The sequence below is a fragment of the Scardinius erythrophthalmus genome, assembly GCF_964197995.2.
Source record: "Scardinius erythrophthalmus genome assembly, chromosome: 24".
Lineage (NCBI taxonomy): Eukaryota > Metazoa > Chordata > Actinopteri > Cypriniformes > Leuciscidae > Scardinius > Scardinius erythrophthalmus.
The window spans coordinates 14,602,008-14,622,754 of record NC_138244.1 but is presented as its reverse complement, the minus strand read 5'-3'; the positions used below and the strand labels follow the sequence as shown (position 1 = coordinate 14,622,754).

General features: G+C 36.8%; 4 protein-coding genes across 9 annotated transcripts in view; 2 read left to right on the top strand and 2 right to left on the bottom strand.

Moving 5' to 3' along the window:
* Nucleotides 1–365: 365 nt before the first annotated feature.
* Nucleotides 366–6,663, top strand: sycp3 (synaptonemal complex protein 3). The gene is made up of 8 exons (XM_081356801.1): nucleotides 366–496; nucleotides 861–942; nucleotides 1,028–1,062; nucleotides 1,143–1,260; nucleotides 1,344–1,443; nucleotides 5,867–5,965; nucleotides 6,064–6,168; nucleotides 6,427–6,663. The coding sequence occupies exons 1-8, from the start codon at nucleotides 367–369 to the stop codon at nucleotides 6,478–6,480; spliced, it is 723 nt and encodes a 240-aa protein (XP_081212927.1). The 5' UTR covers nucleotide 366; the 3' UTR covers nucleotides 6,481–6,663.
* A 606-nt stretch (nucleotides 6,664–7,269) lies between these two features.
* Nucleotides 7,270–12,078, top strand: LOC308684724 (uncharacterized protein). 3 transcript variants are annotated; one of them, XM_081355985.1, is made up of 12 exons: nucleotides 7,455–7,570; nucleotides 7,648–7,799; nucleotides 7,930–8,168; nucleotides 8,279–8,333; nucleotides 9,422–9,929; nucleotides 10,007–10,152; nucleotides 10,228–10,308; nucleotides 10,415–10,538; nucleotides 11,119–11,225; nucleotides 11,310–11,431; nucleotides 11,504–11,603; nucleotides 11,685–12,078. In XM_081355985.1, the coding sequence occupies exons 3-12, from the start codon at nucleotides 7,987–7,989 to the stop codon at nucleotides 11,745–11,747; spliced, it is 1,488 nt and encodes a 495-aa protein (XP_081212111.1). In that variant the 5' UTR covers nucleotides 7,455–7,570; nucleotides 7,648–7,799; nucleotides 7,930–7,986; the 3' UTR covers nucleotides 11,748–12,078. The 3 variants fall into 3 exon arrangements, with proteins under 3 accessions (XP_081212109.1, XP_081212110.1, XP_081212111.1); XM_081355983.1 differs by lacking the exon at nucleotides 7,648–7,799 and having other exon boundaries at nucleotides 7,270–7,570; XM_081355984.1 differs by having other exon boundaries at nucleotides 7,450–7,799.
* Nucleotides 12,014–15,656, bottom strand: lyrm5b (LYR motif containing 5b). Of its 4 annotated transcripts, XM_081355988.1 has the most exons (4): nucleotides 15,592–15,634; nucleotides 14,899–14,974; nucleotides 14,506–14,586; nucleotides 12,014–12,360 (listed from the first exon to the last, which is right to left on the bottom strand). In XM_081355988.1, exons 3-4 carry the CDS (start codon nucleotides 14,548–14,550, stop codon nucleotides 12,151–12,153), a joined length of 255 nt encoding a protein of 84 aa, XP_081212114.1. In that variant the 5' UTR covers nucleotides 14,551–14,586; nucleotides 14,899–14,974; nucleotides 15,592–15,634; the 3' UTR covers nucleotides 12,014–12,150. The 4 variants fall into 4 exon arrangements, with proteins under 4 accessions (XP_081212114.1, XP_081212112.1, XP_081212113.1 ...); XM_081355986.1 differs by lacking the exon at nucleotides 14,899–14,974 and having other exon boundaries at nucleotides 15,592–15,656; XM_081355987.1 differs by lacking the exon at nucleotides 14,899–14,974 and having other exon boundaries at nucleotides 15,444–15,632.
* A 277-nt stretch (nucleotides 15,657–15,933) lies between these two features.
* Nucleotides 15,934–20,747, bottom strand: part of nedd1 (NEDD1 gamma-tubulin ring complex targeting factor) — a 7,241-nt gene continuing 2,427 nt past the window's right edge. Inside the window, exons 4-14 of the mRNA XM_081355849.1 lie at nucleotides 20,494–20,695; nucleotides 19,085–19,238; nucleotides 18,839–18,970; nucleotides 18,697–18,741; nucleotides 18,498–18,602; nucleotides 17,940–17,984; nucleotides 17,671–17,843; nucleotides 17,409–17,592; nucleotides 17,222–17,330; nucleotides 16,839–16,905; nucleotides 15,934–16,726 (exon numbers count right to left, since the gene is read on the bottom strand). Of these exons, the coding sequence (XP_081211975.1) occupies nucleotides 16,622–16,726; nucleotides 16,839–16,905; nucleotides 17,222–17,330; nucleotides 17,409–17,592; nucleotides 17,671–17,843; nucleotides 17,940–17,984; nucleotides 18,498–18,602; nucleotides 18,697–18,741; nucleotides 18,839–18,970; nucleotides 19,085–19,238; nucleotides 20,494–20,695 (1,321 nt within the window). The 3' untranslated portion in view covers nucleotides 15,934–16,621. The remainder of the gene's footprint in view (nucleotides 16,727–16,838; nucleotides 16,906–17,221; nucleotides 17,331–17,408; nucleotides 17,593–17,670; nucleotides 17,844–17,939; nucleotides 17,985–18,497; nucleotides 18,603–18,696; nucleotides 18,742–18,838; nucleotides 18,971–19,084; nucleotides 19,239–20,493; nucleotides 20,696–20,747) is intronic.

Genomic DNA, 20,747 nt, shown 5'->3' with positions numbered 1-20,747 from the left:
CTTGGTGAAAGTCATTACATTTTGGCTAGTTTTCTAAGCTGGAGTGATTGATTAGAGTAGAGCGATCACACACACTCGTCAGGTAAGTTCCAGATGATTCTTGCTGAGAGGTAACTTAACCGTAACGTTACATAAAGTATTTTTTTTTTTAGCTTTTGTGAATAAAAATAGTTTTATATAACCTATGATATCTGGTTTAAATTATTTTAATACAATGCTTTAATTATGAACGATATTACGTTAGATCTAATGAGCTCAGTGATACTTTTTGAATTAGCATGTGCGGGTTTGTTATTTGTTGCTGCTTTGTATTTGAATAGATCTGCAGACTAAGCTAAATAACGTTACTCTTCATACAGTGAGACTATGGCAGCTTCAGGGAGAAAACAAAACAAGAAGACCAAACACACTGACAGCTCCACAGACCTGAAAGCGTTTGACTTCAAAAATCTGGAGGAAAAGAAAGGAAGCGGATCTGAGGATGATACGAGAGATGGTGTGTCTGTGTGTTTTATTACTAAATAGTTTGTTTTATAATTATATACTGTTAAAAAACGGTAATTGGTGTTACAGTGATGCCATTACAGGTAATACCATGGTAGCAGTGAGTAGCGAACACACACACACACACACACCCGGAGCAGATATATAAAATGTTTATTTAATTTAAATATAATTATATATTTATGTGTACATATAATATAGCTAGAGAGAGAAATAAATGAAAAGGTTTTATCATGGTAATTAATTACATAATTAAATTGTTTTTAATTAAAAATCTATTTAATTTATATTTATAGAGAGAGAGGGAGCAAATGATGTAGTTGTGAAGCATGTTTTATGTTGTTCTGATGTATTAGAAACTCCAATCATTGACAAGCTGACCAAGAAAAGATCTGCAGAGACGTTTGATGACGATGAACTAGTACATGCTGGTATGGGGTAAGTCAGCAAGATAAATAAACCTAGCCAAAGTTATGAAGCCTTTCTCTGGATCGAAAAATCATTTGCTGTCCTTTATCCTCAGGAATGAGGTTCAAAATATGCTGGAAAGATTCGGTGGTAAGTGAAGTCGACAACTGCATATAGTCTGCTTTGAAATACTGTTTAATACTCAAAAACATGACTGAACTGCCATTTAGCGGACATCAGCAAGGCCATGCAGACCAAAAGGAAACGCTTGGAGGTTCTCACCAAAACCTCCTTAAAAGGCAGCACTCTGAAACTGGAGCAGATGTGGAAAAGCCAGCAGAATCAGAGGTAAATGAAAGCACTGTGTGGAAAATGACACATTCTTCTTTATTCACATCCACTCTGATGTTCATGTTGATTTTTTTTTGCAGGCAGAAGCTGACACAAGATTATTCTCAGCAGGTGTTGTCTGTGCTTCAGCAGTGGGAGACTGACGTTCAGAAATCTGAGGAGCAGGAGGAGAAACTAAATGTAAGAGCAGTGCAGGTCCTCCTTATACGCATAGCTCTCAAAAATGATTTAGGGCTGTGTTTTAGTTTAGTTTTTGGTTTTGCCTTCCTACGATTATGAAAACATAATGGCACTTTCTGTTCTTTTCCTTTAAAGCGATGCGCTGTCACCCAACATCCAAATCAGTCCAAACATGTAACGTCACGTGTAAACCAATCACAACAATAAACCCCATACGCTTAGCTACCAGCGGAGCTAACTGGTAGATTATACTCTTACCGTATCCGGTCGGCAAAACAGCAAAAACGTCTTTCTTGCAAAGGAACGTCTTCTGTTCTTGTATTAGATAAAAAGCCAAGTCTAACTCGTTCATTGTAGTGACCAAAGCCGTTTCAAACAACTGGTGTTCATCCATAGCCATCTTGCAATGTTTACTAATGACTTCGACGTCACAGCGCTGTCGTCATCTGTTTAGCTCGCCATGTTGTGGCAAATTCAAAGTTCTTTTTGGTTCAGTTCTCAAAGTAGTTATTAAGTTATAGAAAATTCAAAGTCCTTGGATCAGGTCACAAAGAAGTTTATCAGAGTCGAGGTTCCAGGTCAGAAGAATTAACTTTATTGACAAGCAACAAAGTGAGAAGCCAGCTGGTCATCTGAGGTTACAATGGCCAGTGTTCATGTCTTATACTTTCTCTTATCGCTAGGTGCCCAATGGGCACCCTCATATCTATCTCTTCTTCTTTGTCACTCCTTGTGGCCTTGCCACCATTAGAAACATTTCTCCCTAGACCTTCTTCTATTGGTGGAACATCTTAAAAAACATGTTTTTCTGCCAGTGCATCCTAGCACCTGCATTTACAGACTTTTTGGGTACTTTTACATTCTCTTATCCTTGTGACGCATTTTCTGCTTGGCATTACAGTATTCAGACTTTCACATGAGACAAGGGAAATTCTTCAACAGCCTCTGGCCCGCCTATATCAGATAACCCGATGTGATTGGTGCAGCTCAGATCGAGGGGCATATTTAATGAGCATCATTACTCAACACCAGAGTAACTGTAACACGCTGAGCAAATTCAAATTGTGCTTTCACGAGAACTCTGGATTTCCAGGGTAGTAGGGATGGGCGATATGGCAAAAATCATATCACGATTATTTTCGAGTTGGTTTTACTATTTTGCAAATGTACTTTTAGTGCATGTGTGCTTCGGGTATATGTACTCAGAAAAGCGCATGTTAGAACAGCACATCAGCACGCAAATTAAATGTTTAACCGTCAAGGCTTTAAAGCACATGCAAATAATGAACTGCAAATGAATTGCAGTGTCCCGTACCTCTGCATTAACGTGTGATGTGTATGTACGTCGCGTTGTACAGTATGTTGGGACGGCGATGCCAGAACTGCTACTTATAGAATGCACTGTAGCACAATACTACAATATTTCTTCAAAAGCAGATCGTGGAGACATTTTAATCGTCCACGATTAAAAAACATGATATCGCACACCCCTAAGTACAGGCTACTTTGGGCTTCGGGCATGCGCTTAAACGGACAAATACACAAAATGTGTCAAAATGTCCGTCCTGGGAACACATTCAGTTATCCCTTCACTGAACATAAGCAGCTTGGAAAGTAAACGAATGCTTCTCAGTGCATTAGATCTGTGCATTTGATCTTAAAGTGCCATCTGTGTCATTTAATGTTAATCAAACAACAAAAGAAAATGAGAGAATCATTCACTGCTCTACACTGAATAACATTAGTAACTTTAATAAGAAGCAATGTGTATTTAATTTAAATAGATTGAAGACTATGAATTTTTGTATTTATTTCTTAATTAAATAAAAAAAATTACATTTAATTTTTCTTTATTCAATTTCTATATAGTAGGCTATTAGTAGCAGTAGTGGTGCACGATATATCGGCCGTCGATATAATATCGGCCGATATGGTAATTTTTTTACACATCGGTATCATTCCGATGTCCAAATAGGGCCGATGTGAACAGGCCGATAATCATTCCTGTGTATTTGACGTGTGAAGTTGACGATGCCGACTCGCGATCTTCGCAGTAGTGAACGCGCCTGAGAGAAATGCACATTTCATACGGATGACAAGCAGAGAACAGTCAGTTTTCTTTCGTTTTGAATTGTTCTGTTTAAAAGTACACATTTCAAGCTTTCTATATATGTCTCAGGTCTGTGAGGCAAGTAGGCTACCTTATATGCTGAGTTTCGGTTTATTTATGAGACGAGCTCCAGGTTCACGCGCCGGCACCTCCGTGTTGTGATTAAATATTTTCTACTATATTTACTTCTTATTTATTAAAATAAGGTTATTGGCAATTGGTTGATGAAACATTGATTAAAATTAAGATACAATTAATACAAAACGAAATTAAATTTAAAGACAGGCTTTGTGCTTTCTGTTTGAGGTCTCTGTGAAAGTTTTAAAGCAGTCTTTTAGTGCCGCTTTCAGAGCGTTTACGTCCATAACGGAGAACTGTCCCGTCCGTAACATTTTTTTTTTTTTTTTTTTGTGAAATACATTTCTAAATAAATGTGACTTATAGTCCAGTGCGACTTATATATGTTTTTTTCCTCTTCATGACGCATTTTTTGACTGATCGTTTTTTGACTCGTAGATATTCGAATACATTGCTTGATATTTGATACCCGTTCGAATTAGATTTTTCTCAAAAGGGACAGCCCTAGTATCAGGCAGAATGTAGTTATATGGTCGTAATAGGAATTGTAAAGAACAGCAGTCGTCTTGCCAAACAGTCCAGTTTGGCTCAATCCATATATTTGGCGACATAGTAGAAATTAAGCTATAACGTCCTTCGGGCTATGCACGTACACTTCCAGGCCGAGGTCAGTAAGCCTATACAGTATCGATTGGCTGCAGCTTGCTTTTACTCTAAAGTCTTGATGTATTGTCACCCAAGTAAAAAAAACAGCCTATGTGGAGGTGGAAAAATATCTTCCTTGAGTGATAAGAAGAGTTTCGTTTCACCATTGAATGGATGAAAAGCACGCTAACAATTAAAATATCCACTGTAGCTGCAGGCCAACTTTATTCAAGCCTAAACGTAGCACGTACACATAGCAAGTGTTCAGCGTGTGTTGACGTGTACCATGGACATAATTGAAAGTTTATGCACGGGGATTTTGTTGGGATTCCCTTAATATATCCGAGATTGCTGAGGGGTGTTTATTAATATCTGGGAAATTTCTGGATGTTTCTTAAATGACAGAGGTTAGGTACAAAGCAGCCGACACAATCGTTGAGCTGGAGGCGTAAATTCAACAGCACAGTTTTTCAGCACTTGTCAGTCTCACCATTTAACCCAATGAGCATGTTATACAAAACTCTCAGACATTGACATTGCTTATTCATTGCCTTTTCATCCTTATTCATAGTGTGAATTCAGGACACACTTGTATCCTTTATTAAAAAATATTTTTGTATAATTATTTATTTTTTCTTCTGAAAATCTGATGACATATTTTGCACACAGGTAAAGGTGCCCAATATCAGTTATTTCTGAAAATAAATTACAAAAGTAAAAAAATGGAAAATAGCTCTTTATTTGATTATCATAAAAATGTGTTTTCTATACAGAGATATCGGTATCGGCCATAACAGCAAAATGAATATCGGTATCGGCCACAATTTTCACATCGGTGCATCACTAAGTAGCAGTAGGCTAAATTGTTCATTTCGTTCATATCTTTTTTTTTCTGTTGTATTTGTCCTTGTAACGCAATTCGTTGTTATGGGAAGGAGGCGGGAACCGGTGAACTTTAACACACATTTTAATACCAAAACAAATACAAAATGAAAGTAAAAGACAGCAGCCCCTCACGGATGACTGCTGTCACATATAATAAAACATCAAACACAATGCAAGTCCAGGCCTGTTCCTCTCTCGATCTCCACTGGCGTTGCTCCTCCTTTTATGCTTCCGCTCCTCCGTGAGAGATACGAGACCGGTGCTCTCTCACGGCCCTCGTCCTGCTCGCCACAGTCCTGTTGTTTTTATTTTTTATTGTATTACTGAATGTTTTAACTCACTGTTGTTGGTTGACAGTGAAACTGCTCTGAAAGAATAGATTAAGGGGTTTGGGGTCATTTCGGCTTTTTTTATGAACGCACTGACAGGGGCCCCCAGACAAAGTTTTGCTAAGGACCACCAGAAGTCTAGGACCGGCACTGTGTAAGAGCCAGACATTCGTCATAAAGATGAAGCCAAGAAGTTTTAAAAGTTGCAACGTCATTTTGGGTCACAACATCCCACTAAGGGAAATGTTAATTGTAGGATTAAGGGTCTTGTGAAAAATATAATACCGATTTTTGGGATATCTAGCAGCCATTTAGAGATATTTGATGTGAACGTCTCTCACTTTGCCTTTGAACTTCCTAATTTCTGTTTTCACAGAATTTGTTTCGCCAGCAGCAGAAGCTCTTCCAGCAGGCAAGGGTTGTGCAAAACCAAAAAATGAAAACCATCAAAGACCTGTATGAGCAGTTTGTCAAGGTTACTGATGCAATCATCACTTTAATTATTTGAAAATCAACCAAGACCTTTTTTTTCATAATTTGTCTGACCGAGTGAGGTCTTTAATTTCTGTGCAGAACATGGAGGAGATGGAGAAAAGCCACGAAGGCTTCCTGCAGGGCACCCAGATGGAGCTTAGAAAGGAGATGGCTCTTCTGCAGAAGAAGATAATGATGGACACTGTGAGTGCTTCACGAAAAGATTTCACACAACAGAGTTTAGACTCTGGATATTAAACATGTCTGCTTTAAATAGTCTCTCAGTGTAATGAATGCTACATCACCAAAGTTACTAAATCAGGCTTGGAGCTCATTTATGGAAAACAAGAAAGATTTTTTTTTTTTCATAAAAAGCAGATTCAGTTCAATGTAAGAATGAATTCCAAACCAATGAAAATGTATTTAACATTTATGAACAATGTTTTTATTTTATTATTACAGCAACAGCAGGAGATGGCCACTGTTCGGAAGTCCCTCCAATCCATGCTGTTCTGAAAAAACTATTTCTGTTCTAATGTCATCAATAGAAATACGGTGTGGATGACTTAACCTTATGTTCTAAAAGGAAGGTTTCTTTTATTGAATATGAGTTTATAAGTTATCTCTGTTTTTTCTTTTACAACAATTTGTTCATTTTAATAAATAATTGTACTCCTGTTGTATTATATAAAATTATCCAAATAGATGTTTCTGTATTTTTTTTTTTTTTTAATCTAGTGTCAAGTTTAAAAGTTTTCCTGCCTGTGTTGAGGAATTTTCTATTGAAACAGAATAGTTTGGGTGGGACAAGTCAAAGAGCTTTCCCTTTTTTAAAATAACCCACAACACAGCCATGCATATTTTTTACTGCTTGCTTGTTGGTTACAGATGGCATTGGTGGGTGGGATATTCTCATGATAGAGAGCATTTGATTGGACAAAATGATGTGTTGTGTAGGATGAGTCATCAATATTTTTTATCCATTTTCTTAAAAAAGTACTTTTTAAATGTGTTTGTGTGTATGTGTATATGAAGAGTTCAGATGCAAAAGCCTCTAAATGCCATCTGAAATTTTCTTACAGAATGATCATTTTTATCAAGCTCGTATATTTAAATTCAATAATTTCACTTAAATGGCATTGAAGATTACCTATTAATTGTAATTAAGTGAAATTACTGAACTTAACTATACAAGCTTCATAAAAATGATCATTCAATAAGAAAATTTCAGATGGCATTTAGAGGCTTTTGCATCTGAACTCTTCATATACATATATATAAACTGAATGAACTTGCATGTCTCATGAGTTACATTTATGTGAAGTGATCAATGAACATTCAAATAGATTTCAAGAAAAAAATAACTACACATTTGACAAAAGTTAAACGCGCTTGACATTTGAATAAGATAAGGCTTTTTCTTTACATGAGAGTAAGAAAAAATATAAGGATCCTTTAAATACAACTATCCATGTGCCGGAAGTGGCGTCACCGGAAAAAACCCGAAAATTCTATGGCGGTGTTTTCCATTGTGACTTCCCTGTTCGCTGATGCGGTATATAAGCGAAGATTTTTGCTTTTCACAGTGGTATGATTTGTAAAGATGGTGAGTTATGTATTTCAATTCCATAGTAAACTATGGCCCTACGATTTTAATATAATAAATTGTTAAACGGTTTCCAGCTTCGGTTAAACGTCGAATCCAACCGGCTGCCTCGCCGCATGTCAGTTAACGTTAAACCCATCGGTGCTGTTTTTTTTTTTCGCTCACACCCGGAGGACCGCGAACTCCTGTCTGTGGATTTCATGAATAACTAATTCACTAACAAAGAGCTGTACGTTTTTTGCTTGTCCGTAAGATATTAAGTATAAACGCTGAACTTTTAAAGGGGGCATAATTACAAATCGTCAAAGAGGATTTTATGTATCTTCGTGTCTTGTTTCCCCTCTTCCTACACTCAACAGCACACAGCCTTTCAGCTATAGCCAAAGTACAAACACTTTAAGCCATATTCAGAAGTGATGGATGACCTACAGAAAAGCTCAGACACAGAGGCCGGTTGTCCTCTGTACAGTCCTCGGATGGAGCCAGATACTCCGGACTCCCTGAACAACGCCTGTCTGTTGAATGACAGCGACTACCTGTTTGAAGACCCTCAGCTGCCTCATGAATTCTCCTCCACTTTTGTTCCCGAGACCCCTAGGTACTATTTCATTTGTAAATATCATATTATTATAAATTATTTGTATGTTTGGCATGTAATAGATAAGTCGTTAATTCATATTAACGAGAGCAAAGAACTTAATTTTACAGCCCACTGATTCACAGAGGAAAACGACACTCCCAAAAAGATGACGACAAAAGTGTGGTAAGAGAAAAAGTGCTAGTTCACATTGCCATGCTACTATACTAATCTATTTCTGTAGTATGTATGCAGTACGCACAGTATAACATTTTCTGTATGCATACCAGTATTGGATGTCCTACTACATTTGCTAAAACGTGCAGTGTGCAACAGAGAATACTGTATCCCTGCATGCTTGACCTTTCATTTCCAGCACTTCCATGCAGAGGTGGAAAAAGTACCCAACTTCCTTACTTGAGTGAAAGTACAGATACTACTGGTCAAATATTACTCCGTTACAAGTAAAAGTTGTTAAGTTTTACTTAAGTAAAAGTACAGAAGTACTCCCTACCTACCCTCATATCAATATCAAATTTATTTCTAGTACACAGTTCCAGTAGTGGGATTAAATGTGAGATTGAATAAGTGCACTCAATAACGTCCACAATGGTTTCGGACACCCAAATGGCTGTTCCCTCCAAAAGTGCCCTATTTAAAGTTTTTTGGCTTTTAGTATTAATATGTTTGCCATACTGTTATCTGTAAGCTAGTGTGCTCCAAAACAATGACAAAATTCGCATTTAGAAGACCAAACCAAACGTTGAAAAGGAAAATCAGGTTGATGTCAGAATCCAACGTCAGATTGACGTTAATCTCCAACATTGGACAGACGTTGTATTGTGGTTGAACATGAAAATTGGGTGACGTCACTCAGAAACCAACATCAGTCGGGTTCTGACATCAACCCGACTTTAATTTCAAACCAAAATGCAACCAAAATCACCCCGACTGACGTTACTATTTTCTACTCAAGGACCTTGACAGAAATGTAGTAGAGTAAAAAGTATGATATTTGTTTTTAAAATGTAGTGAAGTTAAAGTAAAAAGTTTCCAGAAAAAAAATCATACTGATACTCAAAAAGTGTAGTTAAGTACAGTAAATGTACTTTGTTACTGACTGTCCACCTCTGCTACCAGTGATATGAAATTGCAAACCAGTACAGTACAGTATGCAATTTCAGAATTCTAGTATTCCATTCAGAAGATTAAATTTTTTCAGTTATATTTATAAATGTTTTTATGCTTGATTAAAACGTTGTTCTTAATTGTAGGCGACTTCGTCCTGTTTGTATGAGAAAAAATGGGAAAGACGAGAACACATCCCAGGATACCTCAGCACCACTCCAGCCTCCCTAAGAACAATGAAGCGGCGCAGACTGGAGGACTCAAATCCAAGTGCACTGAGCGGATACTCCGGCATTACGCCGGGAGCAAATGGATTTGTAACGGCCTCGTCTCTTTTACCCTCTGATTTTACATGGTTGGAGTCTCCACGTCCAGCAACCTCCTCTGCCTCTCATGTTTCTGCATCTTGCAAGCCTTCGTCCTCAGCTGGGTCTTCCACATGCGCACCGGATCAAACTAGTGATCCGACATATTTAAACGAGCTGCTAGTGACCGGTCGTACCTCTATGCAAAAGACACTAAACGCAAGCAATGGAAGGGAACAGAGGTCCAAAAAGAGTATCTACAGCAAGACCAAATCTAAAGCCTCTAAAAGTACAACAGCACACTTCCCTTTACTCGCCACTGAGGATGAAGCTTTACTCCTGGATGCAGGTACAGTTAACCAGGATCCACACGTTTGGATATTGCTCATTAACCTTTCTATAAAGAGTCTTTCTGTTCGTTTATAGCAAAGAGAATGCAAGGGCCAGCAAGTTCACCTCTATGTGCGATACCAGAAGATATTGTCATCATAGAGGATGATGTTGACGATGACGAGAGCATCGTCCGGTCCGTTCAGATGGCTGAGGATGAGGCGTATGCCAAAAGCCTTCAGGTACGACTCGCTCTGCTGGTCCTTATCGAGCAACATTAGGGAAGTGACTAACTCTGTTATTTCTGGTGTGTGCAGGAACAGTTTGATATGGAGGAGCGGATGGAGCAGCAGAGGCAACAGAACAGATCGCCAAGTAGAAACGGCCACAACCATATGGTCAGTTGTTGTTTTTTACTTTATTCGCATTGCTGTTTTTCTTCCAAGCACTGAATGATGGTGCTGTGAACATAAGCAAACAGAAAGTGATGCAGGTTTCATGCAGGTTGATCCCTGTATTGGTTTGGGCTGGATCTCTCCTTGGGCCTCATTGATGAACTCGGCTTCGTTCTCACATGGAGACACTGAGCTTGCAGAGCTACAGCAGGCCATCTTTGGAGAACAACCCCGTAAGTCACCATAGATGATCCAGATACATCAGCTCAAATAGAAATCATTTGATTCTGTCCTGATTTCATTTGAATTAAAGATTTGAATCACTTATATATTTATATAATTAAATAATTAAAAATAAAAATATACGTTGTGGTCGGTAAGACTTATACTCATGTCTGCATTTACTTGATCTAAAATACTGTAAAATCAGTGATATTGTGAATAATATATACAATATTATTATTTTTTTTACTGTAAGTTAAATGTGATTTATTCCTGTGATGCAAACATGAATATTCAGGATCATTACTCCAGTGTTCAGTGTCACATGATCCTTCAGAAATCAATCTAATATGCTGATTTGCTGCTCAAGAAACATTTCTTATTATTATCAATGTTGAAAAGAGTAATATTTTTGTGGAAACTGTGATAGATGTTTCAGGATTCAAAATTCAAAAGAACAGCATTTATAGAAAACACATTTTATGCATCTTAAAAAAATAATTCTTTAAAAAAAGGTAGTTTATGTATGTATATTTGTTTATTTATTTTAAAATATATACATTTAGTTTTATTTAATTTTGTATTGGACAGGCAGACAACAGGGTCGTCGGCAATCCAGCAGAGCTCATAATTCCCGACGCAGACCGACCCGCTCACAAACGAACTTGTTTGATGACAGCCAGGGAAATAATTATGAGGTTTGAGTTATGCTACTTCACAGAAATCACATGCTTAATTATTGCGTGCTTCCTCATTTTTTATATTATTCATTGTTTTATAAGGCTCTCTTAGCGTTCGAGGAGCAACAAGGTGCTGTAGTATCCAAGAACATTCTGACTAAGGCCGAGATCGAACGGCTGCCCATAAAAACCTACGATCCCGCGCACAGCGCAGGAAAGACAGAGTAAGTCACAGAGCAGGACGCCACAAATGAGATTTCCCATAATGCAGTATTGTAATCATACTGTCTTTGCAGCTGCCAGATCTGTTTCAGCGAGTACAAGACGGGTGAACGACTCAGGATGCTTCCATGTCTCCACGATTACCACGTGAAATGCATCGACCGCTGGCTAAAGGTCTGGCTCGCTTTAACGACACAATCCCATAATTCATTTCAAAGTCATGTTTTGCTAATAATTTCTCCTCTTTTCTTACAGGAAAACGCCACCTGTCCCATCTGCAGAGCGGATATATCGGATATCAGTGGTGGTTTTTCTTGAGCACGCACAACTTCAGGACTCAGTTTCTACCTCACAGCTGGTCATGTGACTCCGTTTGTCTTTTAGTCTTATTTTGAGTGTTATTTAACACTTTTTAAATTAGTATTGTCTGGTGTTTGAACCAGCATAAGGCACTGCCAACCAACTGATCTATTAGAAAGATCCTTCTAAAACATATCAGATACGAAAATCACACCAGTGGCAACAATTCAACACTGTTAGCAATAGCGAAACTTGCATTTGTTACGATCTTCAAATAAAATCAATTTCTGTACATTTTTGCCTGTTTTTATTGTAATGTAATTAGGAGAATAAATTATACATGTAGCTATTACAGTCTTTACATAGCTATTGTTCTGTTTATGTAAATGACAGTAGGCACGAGCGCAGCATGAGATTTGATTCACTCCGTTTCGTAATATCGCTTCTTCAAAGCTCTGTACTTCCGGAGGTAATACAGCGCCTCGAGCTCTTTCACCACAAATTCTCCTCGGCTGATGAGCTCTTTGATCTTCTCTGGGTCTCGCACATCTTTATTCTTGGCAAACGCAGCCCTCAGTCTGTCTCTGAAATAGTCGGCTCCTTTCGGATACTCCCGTCCAAGAAACAGCAACTTCAAGCAGAAGAATCATAAGACAGGATTACAGGAGTCACAGATGTTTGCAGGCAGTAGAAATACTTTAATATGTTTATTTTCTTGATATAAAGGAAGGCTGTGACGTAGACCGTGGCTAGTCATCACACTGTTTACTACAATTAATATATTTGAGTGTATAGATATTTTTGGAGGTATTTTGTGCATAGACAACAAAAGTTGTGTTGCTACCAAAAATAATGGGACATTTTCACTGTAGCTGGACTCAATACCTTGTGGTTACTAAGATTTAAAACCCCTGTGCAGGGTTCGTACGTTTTGAAAAAACCTGGAAAAGTTATGGAATTTGAAAAATGCAAATTCCAGGCCTGGAAAGGTTTTGGAAAAATAAAAAGACCCAGAAAGTTTTGGAAAAGTCATGGATTTTTTTTTTTTTTTTTTTTTTACACAGCATAATATGGGATTAATACAAAAACTGTTTAATAAAAAAATATTTCGCGTTGTCTTAACGTCCTTATTTCGGGCGGCATAACGTTCAGTTCACTTCCGATTCACATGTTGCTGAGGCGAAGTCGGTGCTGACAGAAATTTAATTGAAATGGCAGGAAAGTGGCACGAGCATGCTAAAGTTTTGCAAGCACCGGTGGGTCGAGAATGTAGCGGAAAGAGGATTGCTGCTCTGGCCGCATGTGAAACGATATACGCAGAATATTAGCCTACGTCTGTCTCCTGCACGCGAGAGGAGAGAAGAAAACGAGTAAATGTCAGTTCAATTGTGAGTTCATTCTATGTGTTCTTAGGAGTGTGTGCGATATTGTCTATGAACTATGATGATATTGTAATCATTGTTTTAACTATGCACGAGGCACTGCGAGTGCGAGCTGACATCGCGTTTGTCTCTCATGCTTGCTTTCACTGCGTGATGTGTCAGTGCAGTTATAGATGTCATGTCCCCAAATGAGTTTTTGTCTTATATTTATATCATATTATGTTGTTATATTAGAATATCACATGAGCAAGAGTGCCGTTTTCCTTTGCACAATTGCAAATGTGCTATTTATTTTATACAACAGTTAAATTAACAATAAAGTTAACATTGCGAGTTACTTTTTGGACACAATATTGTCAATTTTAAATTTATATCGCGGACGAGAATTTCATAATAAAGTCGTAGTCCAACAGACATCGATGATTTATTTATTTATTTAATGAAATCCGCGTTTTGAACGAATCATTTTAACGATTCAATGAACAATCACTTGTTTTTCGGAAGGAATCAGCTGTTTGAACGAATCGGTTGAATAAATGACTCCAATAACTCGCTTATTAAGACAGTGACTTGCCGCCACCTACTGGTGGTTTTAGTTTCATGTTTAAAGTATCCTTTAATTAAAAAGTTAAAATTATAAATCATTTAAATATTGAATAGCTTTATTTATGCAATTGTAAATGAAGTATAAATATAGGCTAATGCCAGTTTTGATGCCGCTTTTGTGTCACCTCTACACTGCAAGGATGGATTTTAATTTAATGATTTAATTTGACATTAGTACTGTGTTATTCTAATATAATTTAATTTGAATGTTAGAATTTGACATAAAAGGTGATGCATACCTCTAAATACGTTTAGAAAAAATGTCCATATATAGGTGAAAATGCCCCTGGAAATCAGTTTACGGTGGCAAATTTTGCCCCTTAATAAAAATGTTAATTTCGGTCACTGCTGTGAACTGACCACTGCATAGAATATAAAAAATATGAATATCTTCGTGAGTCTGCTGTCAACAACAGGCCTAAACCGGCCAGGATACCAGTACAAAAACACAATCAGTAAAATATCATCTAGGCTAATTATTATCAACAAAATTTTGAAAATATCGAGACATATTTTTGTCAATATTGCGCACCCCTAATGTACGGTATTAATTTTGAGGGTAAATTTTAACACAAATTTTTATTCTTATAATGTCGACTGACATTTTCAGGAATACATAGTCATGGAAATGTGCCGAAAAGTCATGGAAAAGTCATGGAAAAGTATTGGTTAAAATGTGTATGAACCCTGCCTGTGACACTGTTACAATTATAAATTTAGTGAAACATAGGCCTACTATGTATATATTACATATGGCATTTAAAAGCAGAAGGGGGCAGTGTACTCACAGTTTTGTACAGTTTCGCTACCTCTGCTCGGAGTGGATTGGCCATTTCCCAGTGATTGTTCTGATCTCAGCCCAACACAACCTGCGTATAATAGTCCAGTCATTTTAAGACAAAATGGGGGTCAACCTAGGACAAATTGCAACAGAAGGAAACTCAAACTGATTTTGTATCCTCAATAAAAGCCCTGAAGAATCCCATTAGGGGAAAGTTTAGAAAAAGCCCCAAATATAGCCTATTCATACACCTATTCATTCATGGAAAACAAGGAAGAAGTACTTTAAGCCAGCCTTTATTCATTATTATTGCAGGGATGGGGTTTGGGGCTGGGTCCATGGGACTGTTTCTGGGAATTCACTTTTTATTTTACCTACCTGTCTTCTGCATTCTCCTTACCTTTGTCTCCTGTTCTTCCCTCAGACTCATCCCCCAGAAACAGTCCCACGGTAGCCTGAATGGGTTCCATTCAGACCTTAACATTAAGTATTTTACTGTTATATATCAACAAGATTCAACAAGACATTTTCACCTGGTTATACCCAATGTTTAGATGTTGTGGTATTTATGCAAATTAGCACATATACGTAATTAGATTATGCACCGTTTGTCCATGTTAACAAACAATTAAAAAAAACTTGTAATATATTTTTGTTTGTCTTGATGTAAGTAATCAACTCAGTAATTTCCATGGTGATGTCTAAAGGTTAAAAATGTTACCCTATTCACGTGAAGAAAAAAAATGAATAGGCGTATGAATATATATATATATATATATATATATATATATATATATATATATATATATATATATATATATATATATATATATATATAAATATTTGGGTCTTTTTCCGGGATTCTTCGGGGCTTTTTTTCCCTTACTCAGCATATATTGAGGATACAAAATCAGTTGAGTTTGCTTCTGTTGCAATTTGTCCTACCTTTTTTCATAAAATGACTGGACTGTTGACTATCTTTCAAGGTTTTTCAAAGCAGACGGCCATAAAATCTTAAGACTGGATACTGAAAAGATTTAAGCTGTAACACTGAAAAACTAAAAAGGACAAGAGTTGTTTTTAATCTACTTACTTGCTAAAGTGTCATATTGCCCTTTGGCCGCTTTGAAAATCATAAACAGGAGTGTTACATCTGCAGTCGTCGAAAACATGAAGTCAAAATAAAAGTCCTCAAAACTTTAAATAATTGATACACTAGCTGGCTACAAATAGAATGTTATTGCTGCTGTTATACGTAAACAGTTCAAGGTGATATTTACGTAAAAATATTAATTTTATTTACTGACCATAGACATCTTAGGCAAAATAAAAGTCCTCAAGGTAAAAACAACCCTAGCGCTTGACATAAAACAATTGTTTACGCATACCTTTTCATTTGATAGTCATGCTTGTACAAAACAGAAAACACAGCTTTAGATGAATGCAGAAATAATTTATTTAGGCCAGGCCATAGGAAGGCACCTTACAAATGCAGATTAGGTGCAGAGCGTACAGGACAATGTTTTTGAGTTAGTCTTTTGCTTTTTGTTGCCAAATGCACTGTCAAGATCGTATGAAACTGATTCAAAAGAAGTCATGTATTGAAGCACTAGCATTCACACAATCTCCATACACTCCTTTTAAAGCTGGAAAACACCTACAGTTCTACTCTTAGACAAAAACACCAGTGGCCTTTCATTTTTGGCATGTGGTTTGCAAAAATGATCCGGACAACAATCTCAAACGTGCACAATTCAAAAGTGGCAAAATCCACGCTGAGATGTTTCTTCACTCTATCACATTCATGCTTTTTACAATCCTAAGTGCCAATACGTGTCATTTTTTTTCCCTGTAAACTAGTCAGGATATACAAAACACACACATTGGAGAAAAAAACAAAGCGTGTTCTCTTCCTTGCTATCTGATTATAAGGCATATAAATCTTACAAAACACGCTTTATAACCTGAAACAAATACAAAATCGTGTGCCAATATGACAAATGGAAAAGCAGACTGTGGGCGGTGGTCTGCAGAGTAAAGGCACCAGTAGAAACTTGAGCTACTATCCGTCCTCTGATTCCGGTCAGTATTCCGGACTGCCGCAGTGGGAGACGCGGATGTCATTAATAATTGGCTCGCAGTCGTTTGTTTTCCTCCTTCAGTCTTTCTATCTCCTCCACGAGCGAATCGTTCACAGAGTACTTCTCAATCAGACCATGGATTTCATTCTGTAAAAGATAAATGTTCACTTTTAAAGGGGTGTAATATTCATTTTTACCTTTAGATTTCTTTTTCTAGCTATTTAATTATGGATTTGGTTGGTAAAAGAAACAAATGTACCAGCTGAATATAGAACTGGCGAACCATCTCCACCTGTAGATTGATGATGTCTCTATGACAGGTATCCCTGGAGGAAACAACAAAAAAATTCGAGTTAGTTTAGTCAGTAATATCTAAATGACTAAAGAATGTATGGTTTAATTAGTGTATATACATAGTTTCAATTAATAAATTTGATTATGATAAATGTTTCTTGAGCAGCATATCAGAATGATTTCTGAAGGATCATGTGACACTGAATACTGGAGTAATGATGCTGAAAATTCAGCTTTGCATCACAGGAATAAATGACATTTAAAAAAATATAAAAATACAAAACAGTTTTTTAAATTAAGTTTACCCAGTCTATGATCTCGAAATGACTCTATTATGTGGTGACTCACCTGAAGTCCTCTAGTGCCTCGTGGATCATGTTACGGACAAAGCTCATCTGAACGGCGGTGAGTGGCGCTCCACGGCCCTCGGCTCCAGATACGACTGCTGCCGCTGGAGCTTTAGATCAAAACATCTGTCACACATTGTGTCCCATTAAAATGGCTTTTAATCTAATTGTGGCCCATTCAAACATACCGGGTGCAGCTGCAGGAGGAGCTCCGCTGACAGGCGAATCATAGCTGAGCTGGGTGAGCAGATCTCTCCTCTGATTGGCCTCAGGAGTGTTGAGCGGCTGCGTGGACTGAACGCGTGTGCTCTGAGCAGCAGGTGGCGTGGTTATGACATCATACTCGTGGCGGAGGCCGTTATTTTTCTCCACCTGTCAATAATCCAGAGGAAAGTAAGTTGAATTCATGAATACAAAAATGTGTTGGATGATAATAAAAACGAGTTGGACCTTGGTGCCATTCTGTACATCGGTCTGTTGTGGTGGGGTAGTGATGGGCTCCTCTTCTTTGATTGGTGGAGGAGTCTGAACCACAGATGGACTGTAGCAGCGACTTCCTGGAGTGCCCAATGGGGTCTTCCTCTGGGACGACCCACCAGGGAAATGAGGTAGGTATTCAAAGTCTAGTAACACAGGAAGTGCTTATGTCGGTAAAGGTAGATAAAACCATGTTGTTTCGCTCATTACAGTTTATTAAAATATCGTTAGTACAAACTTGCCTTTCTTTCCACTTGATGCATCACTCAGTCTGTGCCCTTTATAATCTATAGAGATATGGTTTAATTAGTAAATATGTATATACATGTGTACACACACACACTATCAATTAAAAGTTTGGGGTCAGTAAGCTCAGTATGTACTTGTATTCATAAAGGACACTTTAAATTGATCAAAAGTGTCAAAGATTAAATTTCAAATAAATGCTGTTCTAATCTAATAATCTTGAAAAAAAATGTATTACAGTTTCCACAAAATATTAAGCAGTACAACTGTTTTCAACATTGATAGGAATGTTTCTTGAGCAGCAAATCAGCATATTAACATGAATTCTGAAGGATCATGTGACACTGAAGACTGGAGTAATGATGCTGAAAATTCAGCTTCGCACCAGGAATATATGAAATTGTAGACATATTTCCAAATTTTACCGTTTTACTGAATTTTTAATCAATAAATGCAGCCTTGGTGAATTTTTAAACATTAACAAATCTTAAAAATGCCAACGGTAGTAAGTGTACACATTAAATAGAGGCCGGAGCTGTGAAAAGTTCCCTCACCATCTCGTACAGGTGAAAAGATGTCCAAGCTGTTTCTGCCGACTGTGAACCGGTCAGTGCAGTGCTGACCTTCTGCTTCCCTCGAGAACATATCTATACTGCCTCCTACATGTCGAACAATCATTGAGCCATGTAATCATCGCACGCCACATTGCCATACATGATTGAACATAATAAACAAAAAGCTGAAAACACTCACCATTTCTTGAAGTTGGAGTATCACCAAAACCATGTGTTTTGAAACCTACAGAGAGGATGGAAACGCACATTATGGACCCACGAAATGAGAAGACAAGGACAATACATGAAAAATGCAAATGAAGCAACATCAGCGATTTTACCATCATTAAGTGGGGAGAAAATATCCAGGCTATGGCTGTTCCGACCTATGCCGCTAAATTTCTCCACACTGGGCAGCTGATCTTGACTGTGCTGACCCTCGGCCTCTCGGGAGAACATCTCACCTGCAGGGCCTATAAGAGCGACACATTCAGCACCGTTAAAACCATTGCAAAAGCTACAAACAAGGCTTTAATGCTAACTGAGCAAAAATAAAACCTTCTATAGTCATAAAGAGGAAGGTTGACCTGTGACTTGGGCTTGGCCATCTCCAGGAAAATCAAAACCAGGCACACTGGGAGGAACTGCAGATGTTGGAGTGGAAGGTCCCGTCTGCTGACCGCTCAGTTTTACTGAAATCCGCTTATTTGATTGAGAAGACTTGCTGGATGTTTTAGTGGACTGTGGAAACAGGGCTGGCTTTTAAATATGCATTATAGTCAGAAGTATTCACAAGTAAACATTATTGAATATAGGGACAATACTGTATTTCAGGGGAAGTGTGTATTTTTTCTAGTAAAATAAAAATTAATTTTATTAATTTCTAATTTCTTATAAAACATATGGCATGTTACATACTTTAATAATAATCACAATCATTTATTAAATATTCCTAGAACAGATTTTTAAAACTATATCAGATGTTACAAAAAAGTAAAATAAATCAATTACATTTAAAACATTAATTAACATTTAATTAAATTAATTCAAACTAATTAAATAAAAATTCTAAATTCATAAAAACACACTGCATGTTACATAATTTAATCAGTGAATTATACATTCTCCATCTGAAAAATTGTAATAATTATTCCTAGGACAGACTGTTTTAAAATTATAACAGATAATATTAAAAAAAGAGTAAAAAGTAAATAAACAAATACAATTTAAGAAATAATTTGCCTTTACATTATTGAAAATTTTATTAAATTAATTAAAACTAATGAAATAAAATGTATAATTTTATATAAACACACTGCAAGCTACATTACTTCCAAATACATACATAAATCACTAAAACAGCATAAATTACACAAAAATCATAAAAACTACATTCATCAATTAAAGTATATTCTCGATGTGAATAATTTATTAATCCTAGAACAGATTTTTTAAAACTATATAATGTTACAAAAATGTGAAATCCTTTATGAATCTATTAATAAATTAATAGATTCATTGCAATTCAATTCAATTCAATTCAATTAGTTCAAACTAATTGAATAAAAATTATAATTTCATATAAAATGCATGTTACATACTTTTTAAAAAAAACATCAGATGTTACAAAAAAAAATCAAAAGTAAATAAATACAATTTAAGAACTAATTATACATTAATTAAAATGTCTTCTGATTTCAAATAAAATGCACTGCATGTTTTACACTTTTTATCAATTAGTTAAATTGATGAAAAATTTGATTAATTGTTCCTAGAACAGAATTTTTTATTTCTATTTCTTCAGAAATAAATAAATAAAAAAGTATGTGCTTTATTTTTGTCTTTATTTTTTAAACGTGGTTCCCCATTTCATTCATTTCTGTTACGGTGATACGGAGATAAGTCAGTTTAATAAAAACAAACACTACCTCACATGAAACATGAAGGGTGCTTCTGTAGAAATGTGTTTTTGTACACATAACGTAGACAGCTGTACCTTTAACTTAGAGGTGGAGTTCTGGAAGCGAATGCAGGTCACTGACGTCTTGTGAGCTGTGGTGATTTTGATTGGCGCGCTGAGGTTTCTCAAATCATACAGGTAGATCCTGCCCTGAGTTGAGCCCACAACCAATCCAGCCCCATCTGGGGTAAAATCGATGGCTGTGAGTGGAGACTCCACCTGCTTATTACGAAACACCCTGTGGGGATGCGCACACACATTCAATGAACTAAATCAAACTCCAATGTCCA